Raw genomic sequence first — 19,773 nt, 5'->3', positions numbered from 1 at the left:
TAAAATGAAAAACTAAAGCTCAATTTAATTATAATATAAGGTTTCATTCAGAAGTTTTTTTTTAATTTTAAATAAAACACATAAAATATAATTTAATGTCTAAATCATAGCGAATAGACATAGAGCGGAAACTCTCCTGTCAAAGACCTAACTCAGTTGTCAGATACCTAAGTGGTGAGAATGGTTTAGTAAAAAAACTATGTGAAAACAAAAACAACACTCGTATGTGTGATTATTTCGAATATTTTGTTTTGTTTGAGTTTTTTCTAGTTTCCGCTCTATGTTTCTCTATGGTCTAAATCTTTATTATTGAAAGAACAATCTCTGACATTACTTTTTAAAGATAATTTCATTAAAATATAGCACCACGTTGTAGGTGGTCCATTCGGAAGGTAATAACGCCTGAGATTAAAGCATAAATTCAAGATTGGCGGCTTCAATGTCAATGTCATTATATTCTGAATAAATTTTGTCAAAATAGAAAAAGTTGCTTTAGAATTTTCCCGTTTTATTTCAGTAATTTACATAGAGAATAGACATAGAGCGGAAACTCTCCTGTCAAAGACCTGTATTTGTTGAAAAAACTATGTGGAAACAAAAACAACACTCGTATGTGCACTCGTTTTGAGTAATTATACCCTATAGTGGGGAGGGTATTATGCGTTTGTGCAGCTGTTTGTAACGCCCAAAAATATTAGTCTAACACCCACCTTAAAGTATACCGATCGACTTAGAATCACTTTCTGAGTCGATTAAGCGATGTCCGTCCGTCCGTCTGGTCGGCTGTCTGTCCATGTAAACCTTGTGCGCAGAGTACAGGTCGCAATTTTGAAGATATTTCGATCAAATTTGGTACATATTATTTTTTCGGCACAAGGACCAAGCCTATTGAAACTGGCTGAAATCATGTATTTATAAATATGTATATACGACTTTACTCATGCAAACACTTCATATACCAACAACAAGAAGAAAATCATAAAACCGGACAATCATATGCAGCGTTGCCGCTTTGGTCCAATTGGACCAAAATTGGTAGTTTGAAGTTAACAAATTGACTTTTGGTAGTTTGGTTGGTTTGTTCCGATATTTGTCGTATTTTGGTAGGCTACGATATTTCTGAATACATAAGTATTTTTAAGAACAAAATAATTAAAATAATAACGAAAAAACTACTTATGTTAAGCCAAAATAATAAAACTACATATTTGCAAAATATGAAGATAGCATTTTCTTAAATATTTAGTTTAGTCAGGTAAATGTGTATTTATTTAGTAGTGTTAAGTTCAAAAAATACCAAACGGCTCTCATAACTTTTATTTTCTAATAATATGTGTTAAACTCTGCTTCAATATTTCTGTTTCATCTGACACTTTAAATGTCCAATTATGGAAATTAGGACACGTAATTTATTTCTATATGAAACTTATTTGTGTTGAACTTTTTCGGGATACCAACACTTTTAGGAGTTTTATGCTCGTTTAAGTAATTTTCGGAAGAGGGCCTTATATGAAAGCTATGATCAATTATGAATTGAATTTTTTGGTGTAATTTATTTGTAAAAATGTTATTTAATATCTATATAAATCAAGCATTTATGACGGATAATGTCTTATTTCTGGATGACATTTATATGGGGGCTATGTGAAATACATGGACAACCAGCCAGACAGACGTACGGAAGGACATCGTTAAATCGACTCAAAAATAAAATCTCGAAAACTGAACGATTTTAACATATTTATGATTATAGTGTTATTTACTTTCTTCCTCTGTGTAATTTTATAACAGCAATAATATAATTATATAGTTAACTATTAATTTTGAAACGAATCCATATAGCATTTCTCAAATATTTTAAATTTGGTAGGTTTTGGTAGGCTTTGGTAGTTTTTAATTAGAAATTTGGTAGGAAAAATATTTTATGAGTGGCAACACTGATTGTGTTATGGGCTGCGCATTACTGATTTACACTACGACTGCTCAGTGAAAACTAACCAAATAAACAAAACAAGTTTTGTACAATTGCAGGGCACACTTAAAAGTGTGCCCTGCACAATTTTATGTTGAAAAAAATAACAACAACAAAAATAATAAAAATAAACGAAACGCACTCAAATACATAGTATGTACATTAGACTGCTCCAAGATTGTATGGACGAAAAAAACTTTCTAGGTACAGGCCGTCCCCCCCTCTAGAATTGTTCTATGTATTGTAGAAACACGTTGTGTAAAATATAAGGATGATAGGATAACGTTAAATGGTGGCGCAACGACGCTGAAGTTTTGAGGTGCATTTACAAGGGGAAAATATGCAATTTTTTCAGTTTTTGTAAAAATTTTGCCATTAAATAATGACTTTTACAATTTAATTTAAAAGAATCGAAATGTGTACGTAATTGTCGTTATAATAAGATATAAAAGACAAAAATTGGTGAAAAAATGTTAAAGTTATTAAAAAATCGTCAGGCCATTAACGTGTCTCAGGCCACTATAACAAGAAATTTATGAACAAAATTAACATATTTTGAGAAATATTAAAATAAAAGCTCATTTTTACTTAAAATATATCCATATTTACTTGTATATGAGTTTTTGTCCACGTAGGATACCGTTAACCTATTCGCAGGTATGACCAAACAAATTAAATTTTTTAACGGCAGTTTCAAAACTACAATTTCAAATTTTTAAAAATTTTGTTAAACAAATTTCAGAATTTTTTGACCATCACATGGGGATTTATTGACAACATAATAGGGAATAAAAATGTGAAAAAAGTATGTCAATATCTCCTATAGTTTTTCCGTACCTGCGATATAAATTTTGCGATTTTCGAGAAAAAATAATTTTTTGGCCATATTTTGGGGAATGACCAGAATTTCCTTACTGTAATGATTTTTAAGTAAAAGCTATTCAGAATAATATAGTCCAGGTAATTTTAAATATAGTCTGAAAGATTTACTAAAATCGTAAAACTTTACCCCTTAAATCGTGAAGGTCAAAGGTCAATTTTTTCAATATTTGGAATTTCTCATGGAAAGATAGCGAAATATTATATATTTTTGGGCCGATTTTGATGAAACTTAAGAAAAATATAAAATGAAGTCTAGTATTCACAATAACAGTACAAAAATGGAAATTAACCCTTAAGAGTACTTGGGGTCAAAATGAATGTGTTTTTCGTGATTTTAAAAGTTGAGGGTCATTTGGACCCCAAGTGCTATTAAGGGTTAATTTCCATTTTTGTACTGTTATTGTGAATACTAGACTTCATTTTATATTTTTCTTAAGTTTCATCAAAATCGGCCCAAAAATATATAATATTTCGCTATCTTTCCATGAGAAATTCCAAATATTGAAAAAATTGACCTTTGACCTTCACGATTTAAGGGTTAAAGTTTTCCGATTTTAGTAAAACTTTCAGACTATATTTAAAATTACCTGTACTATATTATTCTGAATAGCTTTTACTTAAAAATCATTACAGTAAAGAAATTCTGGTCATTCCCCAAAATATGGCCAAAAAATTATTTTTTCTCGAAAATCGCAAAATTTATATCGCAGGTACGGAAAAACTATAGGAGGTATTGACATACTTTTTTCACATTTTTATTCCCTATTATGTTGTCAATAAATCCCCATGTGATGATCAAAAAATTCTGAAATTTGTTTAACAAAATTTTAAAAAATTTGAAATTGGAGTTTTGAAACTGCCGTTAAAAAAATTTAATTTTTTTGGTCATACCTGCGAATAGGTTAACGGTATCCTACGAGGATAAAAACTCATATACAAGTAAATATGGATATATTTTAAGTAAAAATTAGCTTTTATTTTAATATTTCTCAAAATATGTTAATTTTGTTCATAAATTTCTTGTTCTAGTATCCTGAGACACGTTAATGGCTTGGCGATTTTTTAATAACTTTAACATTTTTTCACCAATTTTTGTCTTTTATATCTTATTATAACGACAATTACGTACACATTTCGATTCTTTTAAATTAAATTGTAAAAGTCAGTATTTAATGGCAAAATTTTTACAAAAACTGAAAAAATTGCATATTTTCCCCTTGTAAATGCACCTCAAAACTTCAGCGTCGTTGCGCCACCAGTTAACGTTATCCTATCATCCTAATATTTTATACAATGTGTTTCTACAATACATAGAACAATTCTAGAGGGGGGGACGGTCAAAATTCGCAATTTTATTTTTTTGGAGCACTCTAATGTACATATTATGCATGCATGTGTGTGTTTGATTTGTAATTCTCATTTCATCTCATTCAACATTGTAGAATCTACAATATATAAAGCAGTGATGTTCAAAAATAAAGATGTATTGGTGAGAGAGCTACCCAGCAAACATAATGTCAAACACTTAAAATAAGAACAAAATAAAGAATGTTTAGATTTAGAATTTTTGCCATATATAACCAATTTATTAAATTAATGTAATTTAAATTTTAAGGAAATAAAAGAATATACATTATACGGCCGAAATTCTTTCAAATTTTTTATTTATTTCTGACTTTGTTGTTTTGTGTTCAATTGTAATTGAAACGCGTGTGTTTGCTATGCTTCGTCCAAAAACCAACCAACAACAATGCTTAATGAATTTCTGAAAAAATTAGACATTTTTTATGCTCTTTTAAAGAGAATAAGAATATGTGTGTTGTTACTCAGCGCGAAAGCACAATGAAATGAACATCATTGATATAAAGCTACGTATACACGGTTGTCATATTCTTACAATATTGTCAGAAAATGTTCAATAAATGGTTAACACCCATATGTTTCAACATAAGTTCTCATGGTTGTGTTAACCATTTTATGAGCATGTTCTGACAATATTGTAAGAATATGACAACCGTGTATACGTAGCTTAATCAGTTTTGCCATTTTGACGCTTTTCGGGTATTTTATGACGCTTTTTTTGTGTCGTTACCCTTTTATTTTCACTAAATACCCTTTTTTAAAAGGGTATTTTTTGACGTTTTTTTTTCATATTTTGTGGAGCTTTTGGTGCTTTTTTTTACAACCATGTGATTTTGAAACAAAGCAAACTTTTAAAAATGAGTATTTCATTAAAAATGTTTTGTGGCCCGATGATGCTGATGATTATGAAACAGATGTATTTGAAAATGAATTTGTTTTTCTCTAAAAAGTTATCCTTATTTTATTTTTTATAAAATTTTTAGTTTAAGTTTTTGTTTACTCTCATGGTACAATCAGTTACCATGTACAATTATTAGAGTTTCCAGTGTTTACGCTAAAATGTCAAACTATGTAATTAATCACTTACATTTTTTTAATTTGTTGTCGCGATATTTTATAAATGTTTAACGTTTTAATTGAAATTAGTATACACTTATTTAAAAATATATTGAATTGAATTTTTTGTAATGAAAATTTAAATTCAATTATTTTTTTAGACATTTCCTTTTTTATATTTTTTACATTTTCTTTTGTTTGACCTTATAGGAAATGCATAATTGAGAACATACTTTCTAATAATTCTACTTTGTTGGTTCTGCAATGATTTACTCCTAAATTTTAACTTGCTTTTTATATTTCAAGTTTTTTTTTGCTTTTTTATGTCATATTTACCGTTTTTTAATGTGTTATTTGCAAAGCGAAAGAATACGTTTTAAAAATTTTTGTAAAAATTTTATTTTTTTTCTCTTGGCGCTTTTTACCCTTTTTTCGTAAATATTTTCCCTTTTTACCCGTTTTTACATAAACATGGCGCTTTTCTTCATTTCTAAAATGGCAACACTGTGTAGAATGTTGTTGTTGTGTGTTTGTGCTCATATGAGAACTCATTATAAACAACTCTCCCTAGTTGGGTGCGGAGAAGCAAGCAAGATTTCAATTAATCGATTTATAAAAAAATTAATATTGGTTTTAATTACTTTGATAATTCAATCAATAAATATTTTACTCAAATACGAAATTGAATGTTTTTGCTGTGAATGTAAAATAAAACAATAAAAAAATTTTTGAAATTAAAAATATGAAAATTATTTTTAATTTATATTATTCATTTATGTATGTATATTGTAATTTATCGGAAGTCAAAATGGCCTTGGTAAAGTATTGGTATGTGCTATTGCTGAAATTTTACTTTCCGCTAAAGTTCTGTCGAAGATAATCATGGCTATTCCTGATCTCACTTTCATCATTCACCCTATTTTTGAAAGCATAATTAAAACAATATAATATAAAATAAAATTTCGAAAATTATATAATTAAGGTTAAACAAATTACGTGTAAACATTTCTAATAAGAAATTCTGAGCAAATTAGATACTATTGTTGTAATTGTGCTTTCAAAAATAAGGTGAATGGTGAAAGTGAGAACAGGAATAACCCTGAATGTCTTTTCGAATCCAAGGCAATATAGAAAATAATTTAAAATTCACCTATTTCAGATAATGCATTTTACATGATAAATAAATTATATACATAGATGAGAATCACTTCATATTTAATATAAATCTTATTTTAATTAATAAAAATCTATTTTATTAGAATGCAATATCGTGGTTGATTTTTGACAACTATCAATTTCGTTTTTAAAATTTTGATTAAAATATTAATATTTTTTTGGCTATAATCAATTACTAGAGTAATCTATTTGATTACGCTTATTATTGAATATTTTTCTAAAATTTCAAACAACTCTAGTTTGCTTAGTCTATTGAATATACAATTTTGTTCATTGGTTGAACTTTAATAAAAAAAGTAATTGAAAATGTTATTTTCGTAATTGAATTCACATTTCAGTTTTTTCTGTGTAACAAAAGTTTAAATACTCTATAAATAATATTTATTAAATTCTTAAACCTAATATTTTGTATGGCCTCCTTTGGCTTTTAAGGCTTTTTTTAAGTCCAATTTTTTTGCCGTTTCAGAAGTATTTTTACCCTACTCTGGTATTACTCAGGCGTAATATGACGTTTTTTTGAGGTTACGCTTTAAAATATGACATAAACATTTGTATCCGGAGATGCACAAGCTTACGTTTAACATTGTGGAGCTCCCATTCTTTTAATATTTTCGCAGAATGTTTCCGATCATTGTCCTGAATGAATATATAGTTTTCTTCAAGATCTAATAAATTTAGTGAATTTTGCAATCATTTATGCTAAATGAGTGTTCAGCGATGAATTAGTTAATTGATTCTACAAATGTGAACAAAACGTTCAGATCGCTAGTGAAAAGGATTGGTTTTTAACATGTTGTGTTCAGAAAAACGTTTGCTTAGTCTATAACGAGCTGAACGTAGCGTTGTAAACAACAAAATACGCGTTCAGATCTTCGATATTTAAAAACAACTTTAAAGGGACATAGTAAATGCGCCTAGTAGCATACAGTTTTAGTATTTCTAAACATTGCGCTCAGATAATTTAGTTTTTTGTGTTTATGAATCGGTCCATTATTTCTCCTAGCCCCCATACAAATTTCTTACCGAAATATGGCGCTATAAATAACCTTCAGATATATACAAATCTCCTCTTCAGAAAAACACATTAAGCTCTATAAACATTTTAAATATATCGATATTAAACAAAAATTGTTCACAGATCAATAGCCCTCATATAATATCCACTTACGAAAATCACTTATAAATATTTATATCAGGTTATAAATATCTATGTATATCAGGTTGAAATTCAACATAACTAATACTGTTTTTTATTAAAATTGCTGTACCGAATCTTATGAAGATCGGTTTACATTTGGAAATAGCTCCCATATAAGAACAATTTCCGAAAAACACAACATACATAAATATCCAACAAAATTTTTGACCACAGCCTCTTAACCTTATCACTTCCGAGAACCACTATAACACAGACATAACACAGGCCAGCCAAATAATTATTTTATATTTCAAGTTAATTAAACTAATGATAAGATCACAATAAAGTTTATTGAAATTAAATTTGTATTCGATTTTATTTCATATTTATTCATTCATATATTTTATGTTTACATGTATTTCATTCAAAAAAAACATTTTTATCATACAATTATATCACGCTGATAACAAATATTTTAAAGTATTACAATCAGTTTTCGAGATAACTGTTTGCACTTTCACTAGAAGCCATGTTTTTATACGCTCCACCACCATAAGTGGTGATATTCATCTAAGACCCAACAAAGTATATTATTGATCCTTATGAAATTCTAAGTCGATTGAGCTATGTCCGTCTGTCTGTCTCTGTAAAACACGTTCACGTCCAAATTAGACTAACAAAATTGGAAAACCTGCAAGAAAAATGTTTATTGTTCTCCTAAGCAGTTTGGTATTGAAAATCAGCAAAATCGGTTCAGTGGAACCAGAGTTACGAACCAAAATGTGAGACAACCTAATAAAAAAACTTTATAATTTTAAAACAGTTTTTGTTATTTGTGCAAATATATTGCAGATAATACCATAAAATTTTACACACGTTATTTTTATGTTAAAAGGCCTAACTCTGGTAAAACTAATAAGAATCGGTCCATGATTTCACTTAGCCCCATACAAATTTCTTCCCGAAAATTTATTGGTTCTATGCCTACCAAATTCCAGTATCCACACCAAATTCAGGAAAACTAAGTTCCGTGCTTAAAAAAATCATAACACAAAATTTTTTGTGGATCGGTCCATATTTGACCATAGCCCCCATATAAAGTTCACTTCCGAAAATCAGTTAAATAAGCATAAATGTCTTATAAATGTCGCTATTAAGTTTAAATTCGTCATAAATAGTCCCCATATATACCAAAACCGCTATACATAATTCTATGAAGATCGGTCAATAATTGGTTATAGCTCCCATATAAGGACCACTTCCGAAAAACACATTAACATAAATAAATATCTAAAAAATATCAATATCAATACAAAATTTTACACAAATTTGTGAATATCGGTCCATATTTAATAGCTCCCATATAAGGTCCACTCCCGAAAATCACTAAAATCCTCAAAAATTTCTTACAAATTTAGTTATTAGGTTGAAATTCCAAACAAATTTGTTCAATATATACAAAAATCGATGTACCAAATTTTACGATGATACGTCCATAATTGGCCAGAGCCTCCATATAAGAACCATTTCCGGAAAACACATTAACCTGCACAAATATCCAAAATAATCTGTACTGAACCAAAATTTTACACCGATCAGTAATTTGTATCCAAGAATCGTACTACAAGATTTTTTAAATATTGATCCATAATTCGGCATAGCTCCCATAGAAGGTCCACTCATGTTAATAGCGTTGTTTATATGAAATTCTACAAAAATAGCCCTCAAATACTTAGGCCCATAATAGACCATAGCTTCCATATATTGAACCAAAATAGTACACAGATCAAATCATACTACTGAATTTTGTGAATATCGGTCCATAATTGGCAACAGCTCCCATATAAATACATAAAAATCACGTTAAAATATTTTATGACAAACGAATCATAATATATAATCATAGCTCCCATATAAATCCCACAACCCAATATTTTTAAATTTGTCTAAATATATTTGAATACCCTTTTTTATACTCTGTTTCTTCACTTGATTGTATTAACTAATTACACTGTACAACACCAAAAAAAATTACGAGGTCCGACCAATAAATTTTGATAGAGGAGAAAAAAAAAATACACGTGTTTTTTGTGTCTTAATTCTGACTTTCTGGTTGAATTTTCCGTTTTGGTGTATTCAGGGGCTTATAGTAAAATTTCACGTATAATATTTTTGCGGAACATTTTAACCCCTTAAGTCACGGTTGTAATGGTGTTTTTTGCTCATTTTGAAAAGAAGGACAAAAAAGACCCATGCTTTGAGGATTTAGAGGGTTAACATATTGTACAAAAATATTGTCCGTAACATTTTACATAACTTTGCTGAACACAATTTATACCTAAAATGTAAGGATCATATGGTTTCTTATGAAGATTAACAATAAGAATGTGCCAGAGTTGGAAAACTTTAACCCACCCTCAAATGAAATTCAGATGTAAACTTTCAAAACGCCGATACACGTGTCTTTTTTTTTGTCTCCTCTATCAAAATTTCTTGGTCAGACATTGTAATTTTTGAAAAAATTTGATTTTGTTGTATAGTGTTCTTAAATATATAAATTGTTAAATTTCATACCTTCCAAAATGAATTTCAATTATAAATTGCTGAATTAGATACAATTTTTATGTACTTTTGAAATAAAATATTTTCTGCGTAAACTAGTCTTTCTAACAATTGGTAAGTATATTATTTCAGTTGTTATACCATCATATTTAGGTGGAGGGTATTTAAGATTCGGCACGGCCGAATATAGTAGTCTTACTTGTTTTTTTTACCAGTTTTACATATAATGAGTGGAGTTTAAGTAAAAGCTGTAAGTACAGAAACTAGACAACTTTTTACAAGTATTTGGTATTAAAATTGAATATTTTAAAAACTACTTAAAGTAAATCTGTTAAAAATCAAGACTTTTAGTGAAAACATAAAGGTGTAAAAATCTCGGAAACTTACGCAACCTAGTAAAATGTTTGCAAAGTTGTGATAAGCGTGATAAAATTAGGAGGAACTAGAGATGAGCGATCCCGTGATTTTTGAAGAACGTCGTTCTCAGTGAACGTGATTTATAAATCACTGTTTTATTAAACAGTGACCGTGATCACGTTTTGTCTATTTTAAGCAAAATAATAACTATGTTAAGAAGAATATATTATGTATTATTTGCATTCTTAAATCTGCTCGTATGTTAACCAAAAACTAATATTTGCTGATAAAAAAATAGGAAAATAACAGAGTTAAGAAAAGTCAGAAATAAATATAAAATTTGAGAGAATTTCGGCCGTATAATGTATATTCTTTTATTTCCTTAAAATTTAAATTACATTCATTTAATAAATTGGTTATATCTGGCAAAAATTTTAAATCTAAACATTCTTTATGTTGTTCTTATTTTAAGTGTTTGACATTATGTTTGCTGGGTAGCTCTCTCACCAATACAATGACAGTTTTAGTTTTGGCAATCCCTGATATATAGGCATATTAATTGCTTGAGTGTTACTTCTCTTTAAAAAAAAGAGAGAATTAACTGATATGATCATTGGTAGGCAAAAAGAGGCATTTAATTTGTGTGCTCTTTTGGGTAAAAAATAAAATATCCACAACAACATCAAGAAACTGAATGAATTGTGTGTATTTTTACGCTCTATTACGCTCTTTTGTTCACATTCGGGTTGTTTGACGAAAATCATCGTAACCTGAACAATATGAACGCCTACCATGGGACATGATACTTAACATTTTATTTTATACACTGTGTTGGAAATCAATAAAATTATGCGCCTATAAATAGGCAGTAACTAACTGTTGTTACCAGTGAATGTTGCAAAATATAAAAGAACGACATTTAACAGTTTGTTGAAATACGTAAAAGAACGACATTAATAGTACCTGTTACTTTCTTGTTTTGTTATGCATTAAACACATTGAAGACAGGAGGCTTCCGACTTCAATCTGTCAAAAATTAAATACACACGTTTATATGAAGACGATTCTTTTCACGACAGCACAACTTCACGGCACGACTTCTTTTGCTGCTGCTGTCCAATTAGGCTAATTTCTATTTTTGTCAACTTCAAAACAGAAATAGTGTTGCTGATATAATAAAAAATGTAAATAAAATTAGTGCTTAAAAAATATATATTTTGTTTACTTAATTAAAAGAAGTTTCTGATAACCATATCAAAATAATTTAATAACAGGCACATAAATTATTACCACATATATATTTTTACTCAAAATAATTGTTTAAATCTTAATTACATTGGAATTTTGTACGGTTATTTTTTATTATAGTAAAAAAATAAAGTGACACCACTGAATAATAAATCAGCTGTTTACTTTGAAACTGTCGTCTTTAAAAGAATTCAGCAGCTGCCGCACGACTGCAACTTCAGCCAGCAACATTTAAATTCGTGTGTTCGTGAAGCCTGCTGTCTTCAATGTGTTTAATGCATTACAAGTGATTTTTTAAAAACGTTACCAATGAATGTTGAAAGATATAAAAGAACGACATTTAACAGTATGTTGAAAAATGTGAAAGAACGACTTAAATGTACCTGTTACTTTCAATATTGAGTAACTGTTGTTAACAGTGATTAAATCACAGGTATGGAAATATCACTCATCTCTAGGAGGAACCCTTTTCGACTTATGTTTAGAATTATGAAATAAAACTATATTCTACATAAAATAGGCCATCTAATTATAATTATATTTTTAAATTTATATATAAAGTATATTTACATTGTGTACTGTATTTGTGTAATAACTTACACAATATTTAAATAGAAAGTAAAGTAAGGTGTTTTATAAAATGATTTTATGACTTCCTTTGGATAAAATTTTTCCAGAACTTTGTAAAGACATATTTCATTTTCGTGTTAAATACGCAGCATCGCTAGACCATTCAGATTATCCTCGGACATTGTTGACCATAGATATGTCTTCATTCGGTGTAGAGTTAAGAATGAGCTTTCAACTGTAGCATTACTTACTGGCATTGAAATAAATATTTTTAATATTTTATGGAGGTTGGAGTAAATGTCATTGTCACATTCTAAAAATGCCTTTTAACTTTCACGTGGAATATTTCTGCATTTTTCCATTTTTGGTGCCAATGAAAAATTTCATATAGAAATTTAGCTTGTAAAATTTTCCAAATTCTTCAATAATTTGATCAGCGACATTTTGTATCTCATTATATGAAAGTTTTATTATATTTTTTTGAAGAAGCTTGGGTGTACAATATTACAATACTACAATATTAAAATGCATCTCGGCTTCATCTCTTTTATTTTGCAATGTTAACTTAAGTGATTTAATTATATTTGATGCTTTATACAAGTCCAAATTGCTGTTTTGCAAAATTACATTTAAAGGCTCTGTTAATGTAAGACTGTCACAAACCATATACAATACACATTTCATTTAGAATATACTTAACGAATTTATTAATAAAAGTGCTTTTGCTGACGAGTCTCTGTATTTCCACTCAGTTATATTTTACCAGTTCTTCCAATATTAGTCTTATATTATTATCAGAGCTGTAAATGAATCATTAATTTTTTAATTAATTCGCAAATCATTCACACAAAAGAAATAATTGAATGAAATTTGAGTCAATTCAAATGAATTTAGTAAAAATGAGTTTCCAATTCAAATGAATTTGTAGAATTCGTTTATAATTTAAATGAATTTGTCAAAGTGAATTGCAATTAATTTCCAATACATTTGAATTGATTTTGAATTAATTTAAATGAATTAGAAAAAAATAATTAGCAATTCAATTACAATTCATTTGAATTGAATTGATTTTGAATTAATTCAAATGAATTAGAATAAAATTTGGTACATAAAGTTTTTCGGCCAAAGCACGGAGCCTGTTGAAACTCGCAGAAATCCGTCCGTTATTTCACTTAGTCCCCATACAAATGTCCTCCCGAAATTGGGCTTTATCGGTCATAAATGTTTAATTTATATAGGTATCTTCACAAATAAGTTTTATATATAGGGAATTCATGTCACCAAATTTTATTATGATCGGTCTATAATTAGTCATAGCTCCCATATAAGAGCCGCTTCCAAAAATCACTTTAATGTCCATAAATCTCTTGAAAATGTTGTTATACACATAAAATTCAACATAAATAACTTTCATATAGACATAAATTACACGACTTAATTTCATTGTGGTCGGTCCATAATTGGTCACTCACGAATATACTTTCTTCACCATACTTTCTTACTTTTTAGTTTTGTTTTATTATACCCTACACCAACAAGTGGGAAGGAAATCGGTTCATTATTTCACCTAGCCCCCATACAAATGTGCTCCCGAAATTGGACTTTATCGGTCATAAATGTTTTATTTATATAGGTATCTACACAAATTTCGCTTACAATACGTTTTATATATATTCATGTCGCTTAATTTTATGATAGTCGGTCCATAATTAGTCATAGCACCCATATAAGGCCCGCTTTCGAAAATCACTTTAACGAGCATAAATCTCTTAAAAATTTTGGTAAACACATACAATTCAACAGAAATAACTTTCATACAAACGTTTTATATTTCCAAAAAGCGGAACAACTTAAAAAATAAGTGAAAAATGGCGGGATTTTTAAAACTTTAGCTAAACAATAGATAATAAATTATACCTCATCTATCTTAACACTGTATTTTTCCCAAATTGTAAATTTATGCAATAAATGTCTAAATCTTATAATAGATTTAAGTTAAATAAAATTTCGTCCTGTATAACAAAAACATAACATGTTTTGTTCGATTGTTTGCTACTTTAACTCTTTCGCTACAAGTTTTAATGATGAGTTAAGTATATCATATGGTTGGTATCAATATTGACTGATATTAATATTAAGCTCCTACGTGTCCTGGTTTATCCGTTACCAAATTAAATTTTTAGTCCTGGAAGCTTATCCTGAAGCCCCCAATGATTTTTTTTGCTATCTTAAATTTGAATTTTGCATATAAAATACGCTTTTTTTGGATAGACTTGCCCTCCTCGGTATCAACAATTTTCAAATTTGTTTTCATTTAAAATATTTAATGTAAAGATAGCTTTTAAAAATGTATCACCCTAACTATGAAAGAAATTTTAAAGTTAATTTTTGTTAAAGTCGACTTCATTTTAAAATAGAAAGAAATTTCAAAAAATAAAAAAACAAAATATTCATAAAAGTTCAAAACAAACAGCTTTTTTTTTTATTTTATTATATTTTTTTTATATTTCAAATTTGTTTTATGGTACGAAATTTAAAATAATAGTCAACTTTATGGACTTAAAATCGACCTTAAGGCTTTCGTAGTTAGGCTGTATAAATTCATAATACATCTTCTTAGAATTTTGTTACATAACTTAAAAAGAAAAAAAGTACTTTTTTCCAAAAACTATCTATTTTAAAATTCAAATACATATAACTTTGGAATCAGTCTCGTTTTTTAAACAGTTCTTTTTTTGTTTGACATATGCTTTTGTTGTTAGTCTAACAAAATAGAAAATCGGGAAATAGTTGGATCCGCTTTTATCAAAAAACTGGAGTAGAGTGGGTAAAAATTTTGAAAATTTAATTTTCAAATGCGAATATCTCTTAAGTTATAAAAATTAATTGATTGCTACGAAGATGTTTTTTGTAGTGAACAACAAATCTTCTATACACAGAAAAAATTATTGATACTTTTTATTTAATAAAACATTTTATTAATTTCAAATTTTAATAGAATAAAAATTGGTTCAATACTTTTTGTAATTAAATATACATATTGTTACGTTTTAACCTTTTCAAAACGTTAGTTTATTTCCTTTAAATAAACCGGATACTTTTGATTGCAAATAAAAGCCGTTTAATAGTTTAAAAATTGTAACAACTCTTTATTTATTCAAAATGTACAACAACCACAGAATTAAATAGCCACTCAATGTTTTTATACACGTTTATAAATTCTCAGAAATACAGATACAATTTATAATGTACACGAATTTACTTGAAAAACACAACACACATTAAGGCACTCAGTTGATGTTTACTCGAAAAGCGTCTCTGATAAACTCTCTCTCGACTGCAACCTTTGCCACTATTTATAACACTGCATAACCATCTAGAAAGCTCTATTTCTACAACGTTCTTTAACTGAATATTCGAATTCGAATAAAGCGTTGCCAACTTACGATCAATGGTCAACTGAAAGCTTTTATTTAATAATGTCCACAGATATGTTACAGTTTGCTATTACAGCACTGTTATTTGAAAGCATTATGCTACTTTTAAATCAGCCCTTAAAATCGTTATATTTGAATTCAAGTACAATTTCGTAACAATATGTATACATAAATATTTGTTGAAGAAATAAACAAAATAAAAATTTGACAGTTTTTGAAAAATACAAAATAAAATAAATGCTGAAATTTCGACAAAAACAATTTTGGAATAAACAAGTAAGAATGCTATATTCGGCTATGCCGAATCTTATATACCCTTCACCTTTGTTGTGGATGCATTATTATTTTTTATAATTAGTATATATGTATGTACTTTGCCCACTTTCAGCGTACAGCATCCTAAATTTATCAAGAACACAAAAAACAACAACAACGCCAAACGAAACAGAACACCAAAAGAAAAAACAAAAACAAAATACGCAAGGCAATGAAACCAACACACATCCAAACATACGTTTAATTGTATAAAAAACAACAACAACGCCAAAAGAAACAAAACACAAAAGAAAAACAAAATACGCAAAGCATGCACATTCAAACATACTATTTGTTGATTTTTTGTCAAAAAATCCAACACACAACCAAACATACGTTTAATTGTATAAAAAACAACAACAACGCCAAAAGAAACAAAACACAAAACAAAACAAAATACGCAAAGCTTGCACATCCACACAACCAAACAAACGGTTAGTTGTATAAAAAACAACAACAACGCCAAAAGAAACAAAACACAAAAAGAAACAAAATACGCATAGCTTGCACATCCAACCATACGTTTTGTTGTTTTTTTGTCAAAGCATGCAATACATTGTGTTTTTTGATGAAATTTTCAGAGGTTGTCTCGGATTTTTGCTCATATCTCCGTTATTTATGGACGGATTTTGCTGATTTTAAATAGCAAAATTCTCGAAAGTATGTCTGACAGAATTGTTGAAGATTTGGATCCCGGAGATATCTGGGGCCTTCAGAAAATTGATTTCAACAGACAGACAGACAGACAGACAGACAGACAGACAGACAGACAGACAGACAGACAGACAGACAGACAGACGGACAGACAGACAGACAGACAGACGGACATGGCTTAATCGACTCCGCTATCTATAAGGATCCAGAATATATATACTTTATAGGGTCGGAAATGAAAAATGTAGAAATTACAAACGGAATGACAAACTTATATATACCCTTCTCACGAAGCTGAAGGGTATAAAAAGGGCAAAAATATGTTTATGGGGTGAAATAATCATCATATGCATAAGTGTAGCTAGACTATTACTCTGGGGTGGGCAAGTGCACTTCCCAAATAGTAAAAATAAAACTAAAATCATAGAGAAACATAGAGCGAAAACCAAAAAAAAAATCAAACAAAAAAAATTACTAAAAATAATCACACATACGAGTGTTGTTTTTGTTTTCACATAGTTTTTTCTACTAATACATTCTCACCACTTAGGTTTCTGACAACTGAGTTAGGTCTTTGACAGGAGAGTTTTCGCTCTATGTCTATTCTCTATGACTAAAATATCACAAAAATTGAGTTTGCTAACATAACTACTTCATTTTCCATATTTAAAACTGCTAATTTATTTTATAAAATATTTTTATAATTTTTTATTATATTTAAATGGGATTTTTTTTAGTTTTCCTCTTGATCTAAACTGTTATTTGCTCCTTATTATATTAGTTAGACAAAATACTATTTTTGAGTTGAAAAGATTTATATCTAAACTCTCTATATTTAAAAATGTAATATTGTATACATATATATATATACGCCTTTGTACAAATATTATTATAAATAAAGAATTGAGTTGAAAAAAAAACTGCTAAATTTGAAAATCGTTCCTGAAGCATTACACTACGTAACCATTGTTTTATTCTACGCATAGCTGAGAAATTTCTTTAGCAACTAGCAGAACTGATAGTAAGGCTTATTGCCACTTGTAAAAGTATGTAAATGCTTGGAGAGATATTCTTGTCAATTTTGGATTTTATCATATCAATTATCATGCAAAACATGTAATTAATAATGAATTCATCGGCGCCATCCAAATCTAATTTAAAGAAATTGTTAACAGCATTAGGTAATGGAATGTTCGGTATTCGATATTAAAAATTATGCTATCTATTACTGGATTATATATATTTAACTTCCAATAATCAACTGAAGGAATAGAATCCGGCAAATCCAGATTTTAGCTTTTACCTAATGTTGAAATCTTCAAGATCACTTTTAATTACTGACTTACAATTTGTATATCTACAACTCCATCTAATTGTGCAAAGGCTGTTTATTATATTATATTACTATACTGTTTAGTTTGAAGAGCTTGGCTTAGGCTTTTTAAATCATTACTATGCTAAGAATGTTTGCGCTGATGATACATATGTGTGAACACGAATCCACAACAACTAAGTTTAGCCTGTCGGATAAACAATGAACCAAAATGGCTTAAAATATAGAACAGAGTTTAAATTTTTGGTATTGAAAATAGAACAAAATTTAAATAAATTAAAATTTAAACGTTTTTATAGAACTCTGTGTGTCTGGTGAAAATTAAAAAAGAACCAACACATGTACATTTTTGTTACTAACACATATTTATACTTAGGTACTTTTTCACTAACACATGTATAGAGTTAGGTACTGCTGTCAAAGAGTTGGACTACTTGTTATACTTTGGTTATAATACTCAATGTGATATATTACTAGCATGTAATTCCAATATTCGTTTCACATTTTCTAGTCAAATCGATGCTGGTGTTAATTGCTTGGAACACATTATTTTATTTAAATTTTAAAACTTGGTGCAATTGCGGTCCAATATAATTTTTTGAGGTGAGTACATAATATCATGGTTATATTCTTAAATTTTGTGTAATATGTAATTCTAATATTGGTTTCACATTTTCTAGTCAAATCGATGTTCAAGCCTGGGAGATGACAGATGCCTGGGGTTGCAAGCTGGGCTGGACTTGGTTGGATTGTCCAGCTTTTTTGATGCCTGTCCAGTTTCAAGCTAAATTGAATTTGTCCAGTTAAATATAAATTTTCGACAATAATATCCATAAATGAAAATTTACTTACTCTAATTAGTACACAGTTATAATTTAACGTGTCATATGGAATTTATGATTATGATGTCAATGAAGAAGAATGTAAACATGAAGGATTATCAGAAGAATATTTATATTTTATGCAAAACATAATGCAGGAATTTACAGCTCTTGAGAATGACTCAAGAATGACCGTAGTTATGAATAGCCTTAAATGTAGAATACATTAGACATTTTTTGGCACCAAAGTTAACACTATTTTGAAAAAAAAAATTTCGCCTAATGAACATAAAATTCTTAAGACGAAATTATAAGACTTTTTAAAAACAGCGGTTAGCTATTTAGAAAATCGATACGACTTTGGTGATGGCTCCTATTTTTTAAAAAATTGCATATTTAAACTTATAAAATGTCCTATTTTCATGGGAAGATTTACAAAAGCTTGAAATATCTGAAGAAATATATAAAGATAAACTTTGTATCGATTATATTTGTCAAAGGATATGGTTTTTTTTTTGTTTACCAAAGGTGAAAGGAATAAATTCGAGAATTTTAGAAAAGTTGTATGTTTATGTGAAACAATTTTTTCTATTTTAAACAATCTCTATACTAAAGAAAAAAAAAACCGATTGTCATTGGACCTGATTAGAGCTAAAAAATTAATACAAATAAATTTAGAGGAATCTTGTATATTTTCAAAATAGTTTACAGATCTCTAAAGGTTTGGAATTGGCAAATCCGTAAGCTCAAAAACGAAATAAAGTGGCAATGTTTTTAATATTTAATTTTAATTTATTACTTTTAATTCTTTTACATACATACATATGATTGTAATTATGTATATTAGGGTGGGTCGATTTAGCAATCGATATTGTGCCATCGATTTTTCG

The 19,773-nt window shown here is 28.5% G+C and overlaps 1 protein-coding gene across 1 annotated transcript in view; it reads left to right on the top strand.

Annotated features, from left to right (window-relative positions):
• The window catches only part of LOC135948947 (uncharacterized), a 59,064-nt gene extending 40,195 nt beyond the window's left edge, over window positions 1-18,869 (top strand). The window contains exon 2 of the mRNA XM_065498401.1: window positions 18,743-18,869. Within this exon, the coding sequence (XP_065354473.1) occupies window positions 18,743-18,869 (127 nt within the window). The remainder of the gene's footprint in view (window positions 1-18,742) is intronic.
• The last annotated feature ends 904 nt before the right edge of the window (window positions 18,870-19,773 follow it).

The sequence above is a fragment of the Calliphora vicina genome, chromosome 1 (genome assembly GCF_958450345.1).
Source record: "Calliphora vicina chromosome 1, idCalVici1.1, whole genome shotgun sequence".
NCBI classification, from domain to species: Eukaryota; Metazoa; Arthropoda; class Insecta; order Diptera; family Calliphoridae; genus Calliphora; species Calliphora vicina.
The sequence above is the reverse complement of the archived record's forward strand: the minus strand, read 5'-3'. Positions and strand labels throughout refer to the sequence as shown.